Consider the following 18864-nt stretch of genomic DNA (forward strand, 5'->3'; position numbering starts at 1 on the left):
TCAGCAGTGGGGACTTTTTACTTCTCATCACCAGAAATCCTTTAGGCATATTTGTGGCAGAAGCAGTGCAGCCTTTTTATGGAGCATCAGAGCGGCTCGGGGGGGGGGGGCCCAGTCCTCCCCTGGTTCCAGCCGGTACTAACCTTCCAAGCCCCCATCTCTCCAGCAGGTTGGCATATGGTCAGGTCAGGTGATAGCACAGCGCCCCCCGCTGGATCACTGATAAGAAGATACTACACTTATTCTTAGCCAAAAGTCAGAGAAGCTTTGTGGAAAGTATGTTATGAAAAGCGCACTAATAAAACGAGATCCTTCAAGCCCGAAAAGGCATTGATGGCGCTTGTGTGTGTGTGTGTGTGTGTGTGTTTGTTGCGCAGTGGGCAGCCTATTGCAGTGAATGGGCTGCCCTATGTGTGACACGCGCTAAAATCGCACACACAAAAGCCAACGGAAGTGTGATCCCGCTACATGAAGTGTGAATGAGGCCCTGTGGCCAAACGAAATAATAATATCATGAGATATAGAGAGCACAGCCAGTGATCAGGGTGCAGTGTCTATGGAAGTCATTGCTGTGTACAGAGAAGGATATTACAATAAGCTGTCTGACACTCAGTGTGGGGGCGTTACCCTGTCATTACAGGGGCCTGAGGTGAGCCAATCACAGGACAGAGGTGTGTCTGTCCGGCTGGTTGCTGACCTACATCAGAGGGGACAGAGGAGGGGGAAGTGAGAGTTCCCATCTGATCATCACACCATGAACAACGGAGACATGACAGCGAGACCCCGGATCATAGAGATCTCCCGTTCTGCTTCATTCAGCGCTTCTCACCGGCTGCACTGGTAACTACTGAGCTCCCCCCATTCATCTGTTTACATCAACAGTGTCTGATCCATCCCTGCGATCCCTCCTTAGATCTCTGTGTGTAATGTCTGATCCATCCCTGAGATCCCCCACCCCCATAGATCTAATTCCCCCCATAGATCTCTGTGTGTAATGTCTGATCTATTCCTATAATTCCCCCCATAGATCTCTGTGTGTAATGTCTGATCTATTCCTATATTTCCCCCAATAGATCTCTGTATGTAATGTCTGATCCATCCCTGGTTGGTTTAGTTATATTTATGCAACAAGTGTCAGCTCTCTCATTGATGACATCATTGGTCTCTGGGTGTTGGGCCATCCGCAGCTTTCCTTAAGGATCCATCCACTATTCTGGCTGGGCCCGGTGTCTTCTCAGCATCTCTTCTCTCCTTAGGGTTTCTGTCATAAGAGGGGCGTATTCTCCCTGATTTATTATTTTTAAGTAGCACTATAGGTGAATGTATTTGTTTTTCTCATTTTGGATAGAGTAAGGGAGGGTTATCACCCCTGCCATGATTTTATTATGCTATCTAGGTCTTTGGTTTCTATCAGAACTAGTGTCCCCGTTGTAAGATTTCCCCTTTGTTCCTGTTTTGGGGACAGCTCAAAATGTGGGATTTTCTTTTAGGTTTACTTTTATTTATTTATTTATATATATATATATATATATATATATATATATATATATATATATATATATGTGTGTGTGTGTGTGTGTGTGTGTGTGTGTGTGTGTGTGTGTGTATATATATATATATATATATATATATATATATATATATGTATGTGTGTGTGTGTGTGTATATATATATATATGTATGTGTGTGTGTGTGTGTGTGTGTGTGTGTGTATATATATATATATATATATATATATATATATATATATATATATATATATATATATATATATATATATATATATATATATATATATATATATATGTGTGTGTGTATATATATATATATATATATATATATGTGTGTATATATATATATATATATGTATGTGTGTGTGTGTGTGTGTGTGTATATATATATATATATGTATGTGTGTGTGTGTGTGTGTGTATATATATATATATATATATATATGTATGTGTGTGTGTGTGTATATATATATATATATGTATGTGTGTGTGTGTGTGTGTGTGTGTATATATATATATATATATATATATATGTATGTGTGTGTGTGTGTATATATATATATATGTACACATAAAAGTACAGTAAAACTGCAGGAAAGGGCACTGGGGGCAATGTAATGTGAATTTATTTTATTATGAATGGTATCAGTGTGTTTGGTGTGTTTTACATTTGAATTTGCCGCCGGTTCCACCCCCCTGCGAACGTCACGTCGCAGGAGACTTTATTATTATTTACTTTATTACATACTATATTATGTAATATATAGAAGTGTTTGGGAAATTTCGTCTCTTTTAAACGGTAAAGCACTATTTTAAGTTTCCTTTTGCATATGATGGAGCAAAGGTGAAGGCATCTTAACTTCTTGCCGCCCGCGATATAGCCAAAAGACGGCTACAGCGCGGGCTCTATTTTCCGGGAGGCCGTCTTTATACGGCCTCCCAGTAACAGGCTCCCCACGCGCTCCCGCAAGCACGCATCGGGGAAAATCTGTGTCGGCACAGCCAATCACAGATCGTGGTAAATGGCCAATCACAGCGGCCATTTACCACATGATCGGGCCATGCAATGAGAGATGATCTCATATGTAAACATATGAGATCATCTCTCATCGCCAGCTCTCCTTCCTCACACAGAGACTGCGTGTGAGGAAGGAGCAGAGCCGATCAGCCGTTTGGGGACACAGAGAAATGTAATCAGGGCACTGATCACCAGTGCCCTGATTACAAAAGAGGTAAATAAAATACAATAAGTGCCCGCCATCAGTGCCCACAATCAGTGCCCATAGTGCTGCCAGTCAGTGCCCATCAGTGCCTGCTCATCTAGGCACTGATGGGCACTGACTAGCAGCACTATGGGCACTGAGTGTGGGCACTGATGTCAGTGCCCATCAGTGCCGCCTCTCAGTGCCCATCAGTGCCGCCCGTCAGTGCCGTCTCTCAGTGCTCATCAGTGCCACCTATCAGTGCTCATCAGTGCCGCCTATCAGTGCGGCATATTGGTACCTCCTCATCAGTGCCACCTCATCAGTGCCCATAAGTGCCACCTCATCAGTGCCCATCAGTGCAGCCTATCAGTGCCGCCTCATCAAAATTTTCTGTCTTTTTTCTTTTTTTTTTTTTGTAAGAAATAAAAAACCCAGAGGTGCCGCCTCTCAGTGCCCAGCAGTGCGGCATATTAGTACCTCCTCATCAGTGCCACCTCATCAGTGCCCATCAGTGCCGCCTCATCAGCGCACATCAGTGAAGGAGAAAAATGTATTTATTTTCAAAATTTACTTGCAGAAAATAAGAAACTTTTTTTTTTTCAAAATTTTCTGTCTTTTTTTCTTTTTTTTTTGTAAGAAATAAAAAACCCAGAGGTGATTAAATACCACCAAAAGAAAGCTATATTTGTGTGAAAAAAATGTCATATGGGTACAGTGTAGCATGACCGCGCAATTGTCATTCAAAGCGTGAGAGCGCTGAAAGCTGAATATTGGCCTGGGCAGGAAGGGGGTGAAAGTGCCCGGTAGGCAAGTGGTTAAAAGAGGAAGTACCATCTTACACTTATCATTTGTGTTCTGCCAGCAGGGAAGACTTTCCAACAGCAGAACACAATAGTGCTGCAGGAGCGGTTTCCCCATCAACACTGTGGCACTAAGTAGGCATCTAAAAGGAGAAGTACCATGTAATAAAATAAGGGCTTATAACGTTCTGCTTTATTCAGGGAGTCCGGGTGGCTATTTGTCCTGTATAGGCCACAAGTGTATTTTGACCACATGTTAGGTCTGATCCTTCAGGTGAGGGCTCATCTGATGGTGGCGGTTGAACAGATTGGATTATTGCACGATTATTGGTGGTGAATTGACTAAATTGAGGACACTGGGAGACTTTATTTACAGTTTTGATTGTTTTTGTTGAGAAATGCATTCATAATAAGTGGGAAAGGTGGTGTATTATCACATGTGTTTTAGATCACAGTACTATATAGTAATGTATCTTTTGGGGTTTTTTGTTTTGTTTTTTTTAATCCTCTTTTGCAGTAAAACAAACCTACCTGCCTGCTCAGTCCTTTCTATAATGTACATTACATTTCTGACACCATACCAGTGTACCTTGAGGACTAAAGCCCCGTACACACGTACCGAATGTCGTCCGTAAATATTTGGCCGACGACCGATCGGCCGATTGTAGGCTTGTTAGTATGATGCTGCCGACAGCGCATTTTCGGCCAAACAGAATCTGTCGTGCAAGCATTAAAATTTTTGTTGGCCAACACCAGAACGGCCGATTGTTCGCCAGTCAGTACAGATTTCGGCCGACAGACCGCAGATTTGCAAGACTGGGCATGCTCAGAAAAGAAAAAAGACAAGGAAAGTTAACCATCACATGACATCACTTCTGCAGTTGGCTGTTGTTGGCCGACAAAATTCGTGTGCAGTCTTTTGCAGTTTTCAACAGACACGACAGCCCTGGACAAAAGACGGCCGATCGTTCGGCCGACGATCGGTACGTGTGTACGAGGCTTAACTCCTGAAAGGGAATTATATCCTCCTGCATCAGCCAGTAAGACAACCAAAGACTGGGAGAAGATCCTGGTGCTGGTGAGGAACCTCTCAGACGTGGGACCTTGGAGAGGAGGTAAGTAACTGCAGCTTTAGTTTTGCAAAAACGTGAGTATGTAGGGAGGAAATGGCTGTGTCCTGAGAAATTACCATGCGTCTGCTTATCCAACATGAAACCTTATCAAGTCTGCCTTGTTCACTACTGTTCTGTTTTTCATGCTGTGTTGCAGTAATTCTTTGAGTGATGAGGAGAACAAGAAGATTTTTGGAAAGTGCAACAACCCAAATGGACACGGCCATAACTACAAAGGTCAGAGACCACAAAATAACCTTTTATTGACTATTGGTATACTTTACATTGTACATCCACCCAGAAAGCTGTGTAGGGGCCGCAGACTCTGGGCCTTCTGTTGTCATATACAAGGGCAGCGAGTCTGATCTAGGAATCATGAGATTTCCACCCGACTGTTCGCTAGAAATCTATTCCCAGCCCTGGCTATCCTGAAACATCAATACATAGGGCATCACCCAATAAGATGCTTTCCTATTTTCCTTCCACCAATGATCTCCATGTGCAGCTACACCTTTAGTTTTTTTTTACCCGCTTCCGTACCAGGCAAATTCCAGCATTTCTCTCCTTAAAGGAAAAAAATATATATATATATACTTTGCCTTCAAAAAAATTAAAATGTAAACCCTTTTATTCCTATTACAAGGAATGTAAACATCCCTTGTAATAGGAATCGGGCATGTCCGGTCCTCTTTATGGAGAGATGTGGGTTCTATAAGACCCCACATCTCTCCTCTAGGCTGGAAAGCCTGAGATCAAAAAAAAAAAAAAGATCTAAGGCTCTCCAGCTGAACACACGGCAGTGTTTGCAACTGCCAGGGCCAAATGTGACATCATCATGCTGTGCCTGGTCTCCGAGTCATAGAGATGACTGGGGACCATCTGGTGCTCGGTCAGCTCCATAGCAAACCTCTGCTGCCAGTGGATTTCTTCTCTGGATCATCAATTGCACGGGCGAGCTGGAGGAACTTCCCCACCGCCGTCTGTTAAAAAAACAATCAAGCGGCTGATCAGCCGCTATAATTGTCTTTAATGTGCAGGAAATTGCTGGCAGAAAAAAAATATCTGATGGCTGCAGGCATCATTCAGATATGTCCACTAAAAGCCCAGGACGCCATATGACATTCAGAGATATGGAAGTGGTTAATACACACGGAACGTATTAAAGTGGAACAAAACTCTTCCTATCCTCCTTGCCCTCTGTTTGTTCTGCAGTTTCCATAGGGTGTTGTTGCTGCACATGTGATCAGTTATCACACCAGTTTGCGTTTAATGGCTTAACCGTTCAGTTGAGAAGACAAGCAACCATTACTCACAGCATGCCTTGAATGTAACTGTTTTGGTAAACGGTTAAACCTATGAGTTTAGTTCCACTCTAAAGCCATTGTTCACCTTTACCAAAAAACTGCCTGTGCAGGTAAAGGGCGTCTGTTAATAAAAGTAAACTGTGCTCCTCTGAGAAAAGTTGCATAATGCTCTTCCTATAGGTATGGGCCATTGCATTAAGCCTAACTAAAACTCCCCAGAGGTTGCATTATTTTGTTCTACCTTGTTGCTAGGACGTTGTTAGGTGACTACTAGCTCTAAAGCCCCGTACACACGTACCGATCGTCGGCCGAAAAGCTTCGGCCGACGACCGATCTGCCGATTGTAGGCTTGTTAGTATGATGCTTCCAACAGCCGACAGCGCACTTTCGGCCGAAAAGAATCTGTCATGCAAGCATTAAAATTTTTGTATGCCGACACCAGAGCGGCCGATTGTTCGCCAGTCAGTACAGATTCGGCCGACAGACCGCAGATTTGCAAGACTGGGCATGCTCAGAAAAGGAAAAACACAGGGAAAGTTAACCATCACATGACATCACTTCTGCAGTCGGCTGTAGTCGGCAGACAAAATTCTTGTGCAGTCTTTTGCACTTTTCAACAGACACTGACAGCCCTGGACAGAAGACGGCCGATCGTTCGCCGACGATCGGTACGTGTGTACGGGGCTTTACTGTTCATCTCCACATCACAGGAGATAAAGTAATTTGAATCACAGGAGTGAGTGCAGTTTTTTGGTAAAAGTGAAGTAACCCTTTAACCACTTAAGCCCCGGAAGATTTTACCCCCTTTCTGACCAGGGGGTATTTTGCGATTCGGCACTGCGTGACTTTAACAGCCATTTGCCGCGGTCGTACGACGCTGTACCTAAACTTATTTGACGTCCTTTTTTTCCCACAAACAGAGCTTTCTTTTGGTGGTATTTGATCACCTGTGCGGTTTTTTTTTTTTTTTTTTTTTTTCCTTTTTCCATCATCATGCGCTATAATAAAAAAAAGAGCGACAATTTTGCAAAAATAACAATATTTTTCACATTTTTTTTATATGAAATTCCCAAAAAAAATGTAAAAATCAAATTTTTTTTTAAATTTTTGGCCAATTTGTTTTCTGCTACCTATGTTTGGTAAAAAAAAATCGCAATAAGCGTATTTTGATTGGTTTGCGCAAAAGTTATTGCGTTTACTAAGGGAAAGATTTTTGTCGTTTTTGTTGGCGATATGCAATTTTTTGTGGGACTGCGACATTGCGGTGGACAGATCGGACCCTTGACTGACATTTTTGACACTTTTGGGGGTACCAGTGACATTACTACAGTAATCAGTGCTATACATATGCACTGTTACTGTAAAAATGACACTGGCAGGGAAGGGGTTAACTTTATTAGAGATGCAGTGAATATGTGTGTCCCTAGGGGCGTGCTTCTTACTGTGATTGGATGTGGCTGTGTGTGTAAAAGCAGAGATCAACGGTCCTACATAGCAGGACCGTTAGATCTCTGCTTTTACACAGGGAAGAATGACAGGCGGCTTTGTTTATACTAGCCACCTGCCTTTCTCCCTTCACTGCGGATGATCGCGAGTGACCGGCGGACATCGGATCCGCCGGTCACACGCACGGAGGTGTCCGTGAACGAGCCGAGGCGGGCGCTATTGGCTCCCAGGCTAGTGACGTACCGGTACGTCACTTTGCCTGGCCGGGACTGACCACTGCAGTATATGTACTTGCGGCGGTCGGCAACCGGTTAAGCTGATTTAAACTGAAACATCAGTTGATCTCAGCATATCCCCTTTGTAAAGGATTCCAAACCTGTCACTAAAGACATGTAGATTTAGGGCTGCTGGCTTAGAGGACAGGATAACCGTTTATATAATCCTGCATATTTTTAAACCTAAGCTGGGCCTAAAAGTGTATCTAAACCCAAAAAAATGCAACATTGCAGCTTATCTGTCCTTAGATGTGGTGGTTGAACTTGTTTTTTCTTTGCAGGGTTTTTTTCTTTTTTCTTCCTATCATTTTAACTTGTTGATCCAGTCAGTCTGTTTTTCAGCTTTCTTTACCTGACTGAACTGTCCAGCAAAAGTGTCTGTGACAAACCATTTAACACTAACAGGGTTGCTTGCAATGACAGGTCAATGTCTGCCCCGCTTATGCAGAGTGGACACTGACACAGGCTGCCCTGCTCTGTGGGCAGTTGGGATGTAAATGGACCAGCTGTCTGTTTACACCTGACTGCCCCCCATTCCCCTCCATCTGGCCAGATCGGATTGGATTGCCCTTCCATTTGTGTTTGCTGGATCTGATTGGAGGTATGCGGGTGTAAACGGACACAAGTTTGTTTATATCCGCTGCTCCATACAGGAGAATGGAGGGTCCAATCGGATCTGGTTGAAAAACAGACAGGCAGACCCGCTCAGACTGCTCATGTGGAAGGGGCCTAAACCCTACTTTACACAGCAAAGCAAAGAGCAGAACTACACATTATGAAAGATGGAAGGAATACTTTGATTTAGAAGAATAAACTGCTATAGAATTACAGTGCCTTTCGAAAGTATTCGTCCCCCTTATACTTTTCGACCTTTTGCCACATTTCAGGCTTCAAACATAAAGAAATAAAACTGTAATTTTTTTGAAGAATCAACAACAAGTAGAACACAATCATGAAGTGGAACAAAATTTATTGGATATTTCAAACTTTTTTAAAAATTTAAAAAACTGAAAAATTGGGCGTGCAAAATTATTCAGCCCCCTTAAGTTAATACTTTGTAGCGCCACCTTTTGCTGCGATTACAGCTGTAAGTTGCTTGGGATATGTCTCTATCAGTTTTTTACATCGAGAGACTGAAATTTTTGCCCATTCCTCCTTGCAAAACAGCTCGAGCTCAGTGAGGTTGGATGGAGAGCATTTGTGAACAGCAGTTTTCAGTTTTTTCCACATTGGAATTCAGTTCTGGACTTTGACTTGGCCATTCTAACACCTGGATATGTTTATTTGTGAACCATTCCATTGTAGATTTTGCTTTATGTTTTGGATCATTGTCTTGTTGGAAGACAAATCTCCGTCCCAGTCTCAGGTCTTTTGCAGACTCCATCAGGTTTTCTTCCAGAATGGTCCTGTATTTGGCTCCATCCATCTTCCCATCAATTTTAACCATCTTCCCTGTCCCTGCTGAAGAAAAGCAGGCCCAAACCATAATGCTGACACCACCATGTTTGACAGTGGGGATGGTGTGTTCAGGGTGATGAGCTGTGTTGCTTTTACGCCAAACATAACGTTTTGCATTGTTGCCAAAAAGTTTGATTTTGGTTTCATCTGACCAGAGCACCTTCTTCCACATGTTTGGTGTGTCTCCCAGGTGGCTTGTGGCAAACTTTAAACAACACTTTTTATGGATATCTTTAAGAAATGGCTTTCTTCTTGCCACTCTTCCATAAAGGCCAGATTTGTGCAGTATACGACTGATTGTTGTCCTATGGACAGAGTCTCCCACCTCAGCTGAAGATCTCTGCAGTTCATCCAGAGTGATCATGGGCTGCATCTCTGATCAGTCTTCTCCTTGTATGAGCTGAAAGTTTAGAGGGACGGCCAGGTCTTCGTAGATTTGCAGTGGTCTGATACTCCATCCATTTCAATATTATCGCTTGCACAGTGCTCCTTGGGATGTTTAAAGCTTGGGAAATCTTTTTGTATCCAAATCCGGCTTTAAACTTCTCCACAACAGTATCTCGGACCTGCCTGGTGTGTTCCTTGTTCTTCACGATGCTCTCTGCGCTTTAAACAGACCTCTGAGACTATCACAGTGCAGGTGCATTTATACGGAGACTTGATTACACACAGGTGGATTCTATTTATCATCATTAGTCATTTAGGTCAACATTGGATCATTCAGAGATCCTCACTGAACTTCTGGAGAGAGTTTGCTGCACTGAAAATTTTGCACGCCCAATTTTTCAGTTTTTTATTTGTTTAAGTTTGAAATATCCAATAAATTTCGTTCCACTTCATGATTGTGTCCCACTTGTTGTTGATTCTTCAAAAAAAATTACAGTTTTATATCTTTATGTTTGAAGCCTGAAATGTGGCAAAAGGTCGAAAAGTTCAAGGGGGCTGAATACTTTCGCAAGGCACTGTAACTCTAGGTGGAAACAGGGTTTACAAAACCTTGATGAGTTTTTTTTTTTTTTTTTTTTTTATTTATTCTGAATGCATTTAAATAACCTCTGGAACCTATTAAACTAGCATCTGCAAGCAATAGAACTACATGAATTGTGCAACTAACCAAAATGTGTTTTTGTTCTTCCTAGTGATTGTCACAGTCCGGGCTGAGGTAGGTGTTCAATATGTAAATGTTCTAAAGCCTGTTAGTGGAAGTATGCAATACATGATGAAAAAATAAAGCTAATTTTACCTTTTTAGAACCCCTATTTTATAGTTTATTATTGACCCTAATAAACCCAGTTCCTGTATAACCATCAAGAAGCAAAGGGGCCTAAAGGCAAAACTAGATTCACCCTCTCTATTTGTCCTGTTTACCATTTATCATTGAAAGTAAAAGAATATCCCAAATCTTGGGTTGTCCCCAGAAAAGTAATAGACGGGAAATCATCCAGAGGGGAAAATAGTTCTGGTGACCTGGGGTCCCTAAGGAATTCATTTGTAGGGATTTCATCTCACTTTCTGTTTGGCTATGGGACAGGAAGTGAAGGGAAGTCTCTACAATGGCACAGATGGCCATTATAACCCTTCCTTACCCTAGGCAAAACTTTTTTTTTTTTTTTTTTTTTTTCTTCTTCTTCATACTTTAACCACTTGCCGACTGCTCACATTGGTGCTACTGCGGCAAAGTGGTTCGATTCCGTCCAGCGATGTAGACCTACGTCGCTGGACTCCTCCCCTTGTGGGCGGCGCGCTCCCGCTGTATTCAGTTACAGCGGGAGTCGGGCCAGGGGAGGAGCGGCGGTGATCACCGCCGCTCTTCCCTGATCGTCGGGGATCGAGTGTGGAGATCTGCCGTCTTGTGTAAACAAAGCGGGCGGATCTAAGTGACAGGCAGGGTCAGATTGCAGGATTCAGCATAGCTGAACATCCGATCTGTCCCTATGTCACACAGTCCCCTCCCCCCACACACGTCAGTAAGCACCAGGCATTCATTAACCCCTTGATCACCAATAAAAATTAACCCCTTCCCTGCCAGTGTCATTTTTACAGTAACAGTGCATATTTATAGCACTGATTACTGTAGTAATGTCACTGGTAACCCCAAAAGTGTCAATGTCAATCAAGGGTCCGATCTGTCTGTCGCAGTCCCGCAAAAAAAATCGCAGATCGCCGCCATTACTAGTTAAAAAAAAAAAACAATAAAAATGACATAAATTTCCCGTAGTTAGTAGCTGCGATAACTTTTGCGCAAACCAATCAAAATATGCTTATTGCGATTTTTACCAAAAATATGTAGCAGAAAACAAATTGGCAAAAAAAGTTAAAAAAATTAGATTTTTTTACATTTTTTTGGGGGGGGGGGGAATTTCATATAAAAATTTTTTTAAAAATACTGTTGTTTTTTTCAAAACTGTCGCTTTTTTTTTTTTTTTTTTTTTTTTTTTTATATAGGGCAAAAAGTAAAAATTGCACAGGTGATCAAATACCACCAAAAGAAAGCTCTATTTGTGGGGAAAAAAAGGACATACAGCATCGCACGACCGCGCAATTGTCCATTAAAGTAACGCAGTGCTGAATCGCAAAATATGGCCTGGTCAGGAAGGGGGTAAAATCTTCCGGTCTTAAAGTGGTTAAAAATACGCTCATTGTCAATTTTTTTTTTTGTCAAAGACATGTAGCTAAATACATTTTGGCCTATATATATGACAAAATTGAATATATTGGATATTTTTTAACTGTCAAAGTAGAAAAATATTGTTATTTTTTCAAAATTTTCGAATTTTTTTTTATTAATATCGCAAAAAATAAAAAGCGCAGAGGTGATCAAATACCACCAAAAGAAAGCTCTGTTTGTGGGAAAAAAAGGACGTAAATTTCGTTTGGGTACAGCTTTGCATGACCACGCAATTGTCAGTTAAAGTCGCACAGTGCCGAATCGCAAAAATTGGCCTGGACGTAAGACAGCAAAATCCTCCAGTGGTAAAGTGGTTAGCAAATTCCTAAACTTAAAAGCCCAAAAATCTGTTCATAAGGTGAATGCACGAGTTTCCATGCAGGGAAATTGCAATGTGTGCTAACATTTGCTGGGTGACCACAGACTACTTGATGGTTCCATTGTCCACTTATGAAAGCAGTGACAGGTAGACCAGTAATCCCTATTGAGATTTCACTGCATTAACTGAGAGGTAGCACCTAGTCCTAGGATCCTTGTGGACCTTCCAAGAACACTTTCTTCATGGAGTTTGTCTTTTCAGGTACCCAGATTCTCTCTGGATGTTCAGGTTTCCTGTAACAACACAAAAACAGTTGGTGTGTGTGGTCAGGACATTAGATGTTGAGACCATTGGATGCACATGGATACATGAACCCTGTAAAGTGCTATCTAATATACCTGTGCATATAATAATGGGAATTAAATTACAGGACAAAATGTTTTGAAAAGGTTCTAAGACCTGGCACACATTTACAAATTTATGTTCATAGCCCTCCTACAACTGCCAGGTCCAGTTCTATGCATTTGTCTTTTTGTTCCTTGTAGACCATGTAGAAGCCAGGGCAGTAACATCTGAACTATGGTAGAAGTTTGCTCGTGTAATAGTCCTATGGTGTCATTACTGTAAAAGCAGTCTACCATGTTCAGTGAGAAATATCCAGTTTTTGTTCTGGTTGCCATGGGGTTCTGTGTTGTTGGTGCCTATAGAATATATTATTTATGGGCACAATATCCCCTTTGTCTACAGTTCCCCCAATATAGGAATCAAAATGTTAAAGCAAAATTAATACCAAAAGCAGACTATTCTATTTTTAAAAAGAACACGCTCTCTTGCAAATGTAGTGAGATAAGCCATTTACCACTGACAGGGGTGCTTACAATGATCAGTTTTTATTTATTCTTGTAAAACCTTGATCATGAAATGTGGGTTAGTGTGAGCTGGAGTTTGGCTTCATTTGTTAGCATATTTTAGTGTGCAATGACAATGCTGCTGTCTGCTATGCGCCCTGTGCCCCTTCCAGGAGGTGTGTTACTGGCCAGATCCCCAGGTAAAAACCGAGGGGGGGGGGGGGGGGAAGGCCTGAAAAAAGAAACTAATGCAGCTACCACATCTGAATTAAATATACTTGGAATTTTATATCCCTCGCGTCTAGGTATGCTCTATGATAAGATTTGATTTTTAAATGAATAATAGGATAAAGGAATATTTTTATATAAAGGACTGCAGCTGCTATAGGAAAGGTAGAGAATGAAAAGAGTATAGCCACAATAAATGGGGCCAGCTATAGTGCTTGCTGTAGGTGAACTATTGGTGGGTAATTGCTTAGCCAGTACAAATGGTTACAAATGAATTAAGTGGTTGGTAGGCTTTAAATCATATATGGTGCATTACCCTTGGTAAAGTGCTGAGTGCTAGTGTCAAAATATAAGTGATGAGATATATAATCAAAATGATCAACACCATGGATAATAAATAGCAATAACCTTGAGATGCTATTTAGAGTAATGTGCCACAGTAATAATAAGCAAATCTAAAATAAATAATTGCAGTTCAATATAAATACAATCAATATATCAAAAAAGGGTCAAGGTGATGGAAGGTGCAGTCTTTGTAGTGATTCAATCAAAAAATTGATTCAAAATAGTTCATAAATAGCAGTTCATGAGTGACTTGGGTGCAAATATGCAAATTGATCTTCAGTGCAGAGTGGATATAAAGTGCAGGTGCTCTGTGTTGGCTCCTCCAATGATCCAATGCTGGTACTTGTTGTCACTGTGAGGAATAATAGGATAACAAACTCACCAGATGATGTGGGTCTTGTATACCTTATGGTATTAAGACCTAAAAGCCCTTGTTTGGCCGCCTGGACCAGAGTAGGTACCGCTGGGCCTTGTGGTGCCCCAGGGCTCCGGATTGCCCTCTCCTGGATGTCCTCCTTCCACGGGGTCCGGTCAGGGTACAAAGAATAAAATGCTCCAGATAGTGTATTACCATTAAAAAGTTTTTAATAAGCTTGGGTAAAATACACAGGACATATAAAGTAAAAACCGCCAGCTAAAAATGGAACCCGTGAGTGGAGAGCGGTGAATACCGGCTTGCGTTCCACTCAGGCTCCCGTGACGTAGACGGCGTGCGTTCCACCTTACGCGCGTTTCGTCAATGCGTTTGACGTCTTCATTGACGAAACACGCATAAGGTGGAACGCACGCAGTCTACGTCACGGGTCATTTAATTCATTTGTAACCATTTGTACGGGCTAAGCAATTACCCAGCAATAGTTCACCTATAGCAAGCGCTATAGCTAGCTACCACATCTAATGATAAGTTAGCCACTATATATTCCATTTTGGGTTTAATACTGCTGTATCATTTTAAAAAGAGACATCCAAGAACACATACAAGTATAAGGCTGGGTTCACACTACTGCGATGCATACGGCATTGCTGTGCACATTACATGTGATCTGTGCGATACAAATTCAGTCATACAAACTGTATGGACCTTTTTTAGTTTGCACTGGAATCGGATTGCATGGGTCACACCCATGCGATCCAATTCCTATACCATTTCACAGTTCCTACTGCGTACTAATTTGGTGATGTCATAAGTTTTACATTAACGCCCACAGAAGTTTGCAGAGAGCATTGTAAACTGCCTACGAGTGAGAAGCAATGAAGGAACCCGCACTGGAATTGCGTTGGTTCCGCCATCGCACAAGTGTGAACCGAGCCTTATGGTGCCACTATTGCATTAAACTCCTTCACAAGGGTGGTTATTGAATTTTCTTGCCTTGCATTACATTTGCCACAAGGAGTTCTGCTTTAAGTTGTCACTGATGCAGGTTTTTTTTTTTTTTTCTTTTCTTTTTTTTTCTCCGAACACATTCTAACTACTTGTACAGCCTATAAATACACTCTTATTATTCTGATAAAATACACTCTTATTATTCTGATATATTTTTATTTTATTTTTTTCTTAGATAGACCCTGTAACTGGAATGGTGATGAACCTAACAGACCTGAAAAAGGATATAGAGGTAATCAGTCTGCCATAAGGATATTAGTGGAAATGTATATGTTAAAAAGATGTTCTGTTCTGCTAAATCTGTAAAGAATTTTTTCATACCCCTCCTCCTACTTTAGGCTGAAAAGACACATTTTTTTTTTTTCTGTTTCTATGTCAATCACCCTATTACCTAAACTGTGCAACCCCCCCCCCCCCCCCCCAAAAAAAAAACCTATGACTGGACAGTGAAAGAAGCAGGCTTGTGAGCTCAATTCTCATTCCGCTCTCTCCTTCCATCAGCATGTCCCCTGTTAACACGAGCACTGCAATAAAGTTGACTGTGCTGCTTCTCCATGTTAAATCTGAGCCCTGCTGTACAGGGAGCTGCAAGAGATTACTAGGGGAAATTCAGGATTTTGCATGAAAAAGGAATTGGAGGTATTAATAATACACAGGTCTGCATTCGTGTGTGTGTGTGTGTGTGTGTGTGTGTGTGTGTGTGTGGGGTGGGGGAGTTGATCTGCCGCAATCTAGCTTTAACATGCATTACCCCAACACACACTGTAATGCGCAAGTATTGTATTGCCATTCATATAGATCTATTGTCGCACAGTGTGAATGGGACAGCATGTAGGAATCTGATTCCTGCTGCAGTTTTGGATAGATGTGAGAGGCTAGCTGTGGTCACCGAGTCCATAAACTTCAATGACAGCTCGTCAGTTCCTGCAGCTATTCGTCACTGTTCACACAGCCATCGATTACCTGCGTTGATCATGCCTGTCAAAAACCGACCAAAAAAAATAGATTTCTGCCGCTACCATTCGCACCACGGCAAAACTCCCATGCAAATGTAGCCTTAATGTAACGTGTTGGTGCACATATTTTGTTCCTAAACCACAAACTTGCAAACTGCAGTATGGTGCCTTACTGCTTGGCAACAATGTTCGCAATATGTACAGTGTGTCTGACTCTTCATTTCTAGAAAAGTAATGATTTGGAGCAGGTTTGCCTGCAGAGATATTTCGACCAAGTTAGAAAATTCTGCTGTGTCATATCAAGTATCTAATTGCCAAGAACCCAAAGTCTCGCTAATAATAGATATTGCTCAAAACATTTGTTTTTATCAAGTCACTTAAAGTTATGCCCCGTACACACGTACCGATTGTCGGCCGTAAATATTCGGCTGACGGCCGATTGTAGGCGTGTTAGTATGATGCTGCCGACAGCGCATTTTCGGCCGAACAGAATCTGTCGTGCAAGCATTAAAATTTTTGTTGGGCAACACCAGAACGGCCGATTGTTCGCCAGTACAGATTTCGGCCGACAGACAGCAGATTTGCAAGACTGGGCATGCTCAGAAAAGAAAAAAGACAAGGTAAGTTAACCATCACATGACATCACTTCTGCAGTCGGCTATTGTTGGCCGACAAAATTCGTGTGCAGTCTTTTGCAGTTTTTAACAGACACGACAGCCCTGGACAAAAGACGGCCGATCGTTCGGCCGACGATCGGTACGTTTGTACGAGGCTTAAGTCTTACTTATCTCGAGGTACCCCTTTGCTGAAAGGAAGGGAAGCATTGACGTGATGTATTATGGTACCCTGTACTGGTCTTGTTTTAATAAATAAGTCTTTTAAGCCCCCGTTCACACTAAGGCGACCTGTGAGGCGACCTGGTCGCCTCACAGGTCGCCGTAGGTCGCCTTCCATAGGGAAGCTGCGGACCCGTTCTAATAGGAGCGACACAAGTCGCTCCGACTTAGAAAAAGGGTCTGGAGCTTCTTTGGGGCGACCCGGAGCGACCTTCATAGACTTCAATGTTATGAAGTCCGTGCCGGCCGCTCCGAGGTCGCGGCGCGCTGCTCGCACCGCGACCTCGGAGGTCGCCCCCCCAAGTCGGATCGCCCCAGTGTGAACGGGGCTTAACACTCTATAAGGCTAATATATATAATAAAAAAAAAAAAAAAAAATGTATATAATTTTTTTGTCTCATTAATTGCACTTATTCTTTTGTAGGAGGTTATTATGGTTCCAATGGATCATAAAAATTTGGATCTTGATGTACCCTACTTTAAGAATACTGTCAGGTGAGTTGGAGTTTAAATACAGCTTATCGGGATTGATCTGGTCATTCATGATAAAAAAAAAAAAAAACTATACTTTCGAGAGCTAGGTGGTCTCCTTCTGATCTGAAAAAGCTGCAATATATTTTCTTTTGGGTTTAATACTGCTTTAAACAGGCTATGGACTGGCCTGTGAGATGGGGCTAATCTGCTCCACACAGTCACCTGGAGTGAGCTATGTGGTCCTCCATGTCTGGAAATACTGGTTATTGCTTTCATCCCCCAGTGCTAACTGGTAAGTGTATGCTGTGGACAAGGAGGTTAAAGCAAACCTTTTTCTTTGCCATAAATGGGCAACACACTGGTTTCCTTCAATGCATTTTTGTGTGTGTCTGTTTTTTTTTTTTTTTTCTTCCCCCTGAATAGTTGTTTGATTTCAGGAAAGAAAATTTACAGTGTGCAAACTTTTAATAAAGGCAGTAAATGTGAGATGTTTGTAACATGTTAAACAAAACACAGGTTACTTTAATATGGAACAGGGGTTTCTCATTCTGGATTTGAGTCCAGTAGCTATAGCAGTAGAGGCCCCCACCAACCATCAAGATGTATACATGGGGGCTCATCCGAGGTGTGGGGATCTAAGAACAAACTAGTGTTAGTACTGATGGTGGAGATGGATTTTGCTACACGTTAGTACCAGGTTGCAGTCCTTGGGATCGCCCCACCAGGAGGTGAGTAAACCAGGATCCAGTAGCACGTAGGGATAAGCCAAAGCCTAGTTGGCAAACAAGCCAAAGGTCAGTAACCAGTGGTCACAGGTTGGGATCAAGCAGAAGCGTAGTTGAGATCCGTAACGAGTATTGGCTGGAGAGCACAATAATCTGGCAAACGGGAAGTGCAGAGACATGCCTTAAATCAGGAAGTTCATGGGAGAAGCGGAGTTAAAGGTTCACAAAAAACAAAGTACAAGGCAAGATCGTCAGATCAGAAGTGAGCAGTCCAACATCTCCGATGCCACAGCAAGAAGAGTTACTATCAGACAAAGCAGAAGTCCTGGGTTCAAATCCAGGTTCTGACAATGGGGGGGCTATTAAGCTCTTCCCTTATCACTGACCAGAAAAACTAAATGAAATAACTGTTGCAATACATGTAGCATGTGGTTGAACTTGCAATATTATGATAGTTTTAATAATATTAGGATACCTTTTTCTGCAGTTCAGTGGAAAATCTGACTGTATTCATTTGGGATGGCCTTCAGAAGAGACTTCCACCAGGACTGCTGCATGAGGTACGCGTACATGAGACCGACAACAACACTGCTACCTATAGAGGGGAATGAGGACAACTCTCAGATTTATAGCCACAAGCATTGGGACCAGAAGACTGTCCTGCACCATTCATCAAGAAATCTTCACTACCTTTCAGTCCTACCTGCATGTTAACAAATGTCTTAATTCTATACTGACCCTTTCTGAAAATTCCACCAAATGCTGGAAAAAATGACTTTGGCTGAGTAACTAGTAAACTAGGCTTGCCTTTGTAATATGACAGCTTTTACTCGGTGTGTAGAGGCAGCTCTTACTGGTCTCCCCTTTTTTATTTATGTACTTGACATGCAGAATACATGTGCTAATATACATAAAATAGTCCCCTTTGCTGCACGTGCAGACCATTTTAATTTAGGTGTAGATGTACTAA

The 18864-nt window shown here is 42.0% G+C and overlaps 1 protein-coding gene across 1 annotated transcript; it reads left to right on the top strand.

Moving 5' to 3' along the window:
* The first annotated feature begins 750 nt into the window (after nucleotides 1-750).
* PTS (6-pyruvoyltetrahydropterin synthase) lies at nucleotides 751-18602 on the top strand. The gene is made up of 6 exons (XM_082269840.1): nucleotides 751-840; nucleotides 4786-4865; nucleotides 10251-10273; nucleotides 15079-15135; nucleotides 17120-17190; nucleotides 18382-18602. Exons 1-6 carry the CDS (start codon nucleotides 755-757, stop codon nucleotides 18503-18505), a joined length of 441 nt encoding a protein of 146 aa, XP_082125966.1. The 5' UTR covers nucleotides 751-754; the 3' UTR covers nucleotides 18506-18602.
* Nucleotides 18603-18864: the final 262 nt, after the last annotated feature.

Source organism: Pelophylax lessonae (genome assembly GCF_965119305.1).
Source record: "Pelophylax lessonae genome assembly, chromosome: 10".
In the NCBI taxonomy this organism is placed as follows: domain Eukaryota; kingdom Metazoa; phylum Chordata; class Amphibia; order Anura; family Ranidae; genus Pelophylax; species Pelophylax lessonae.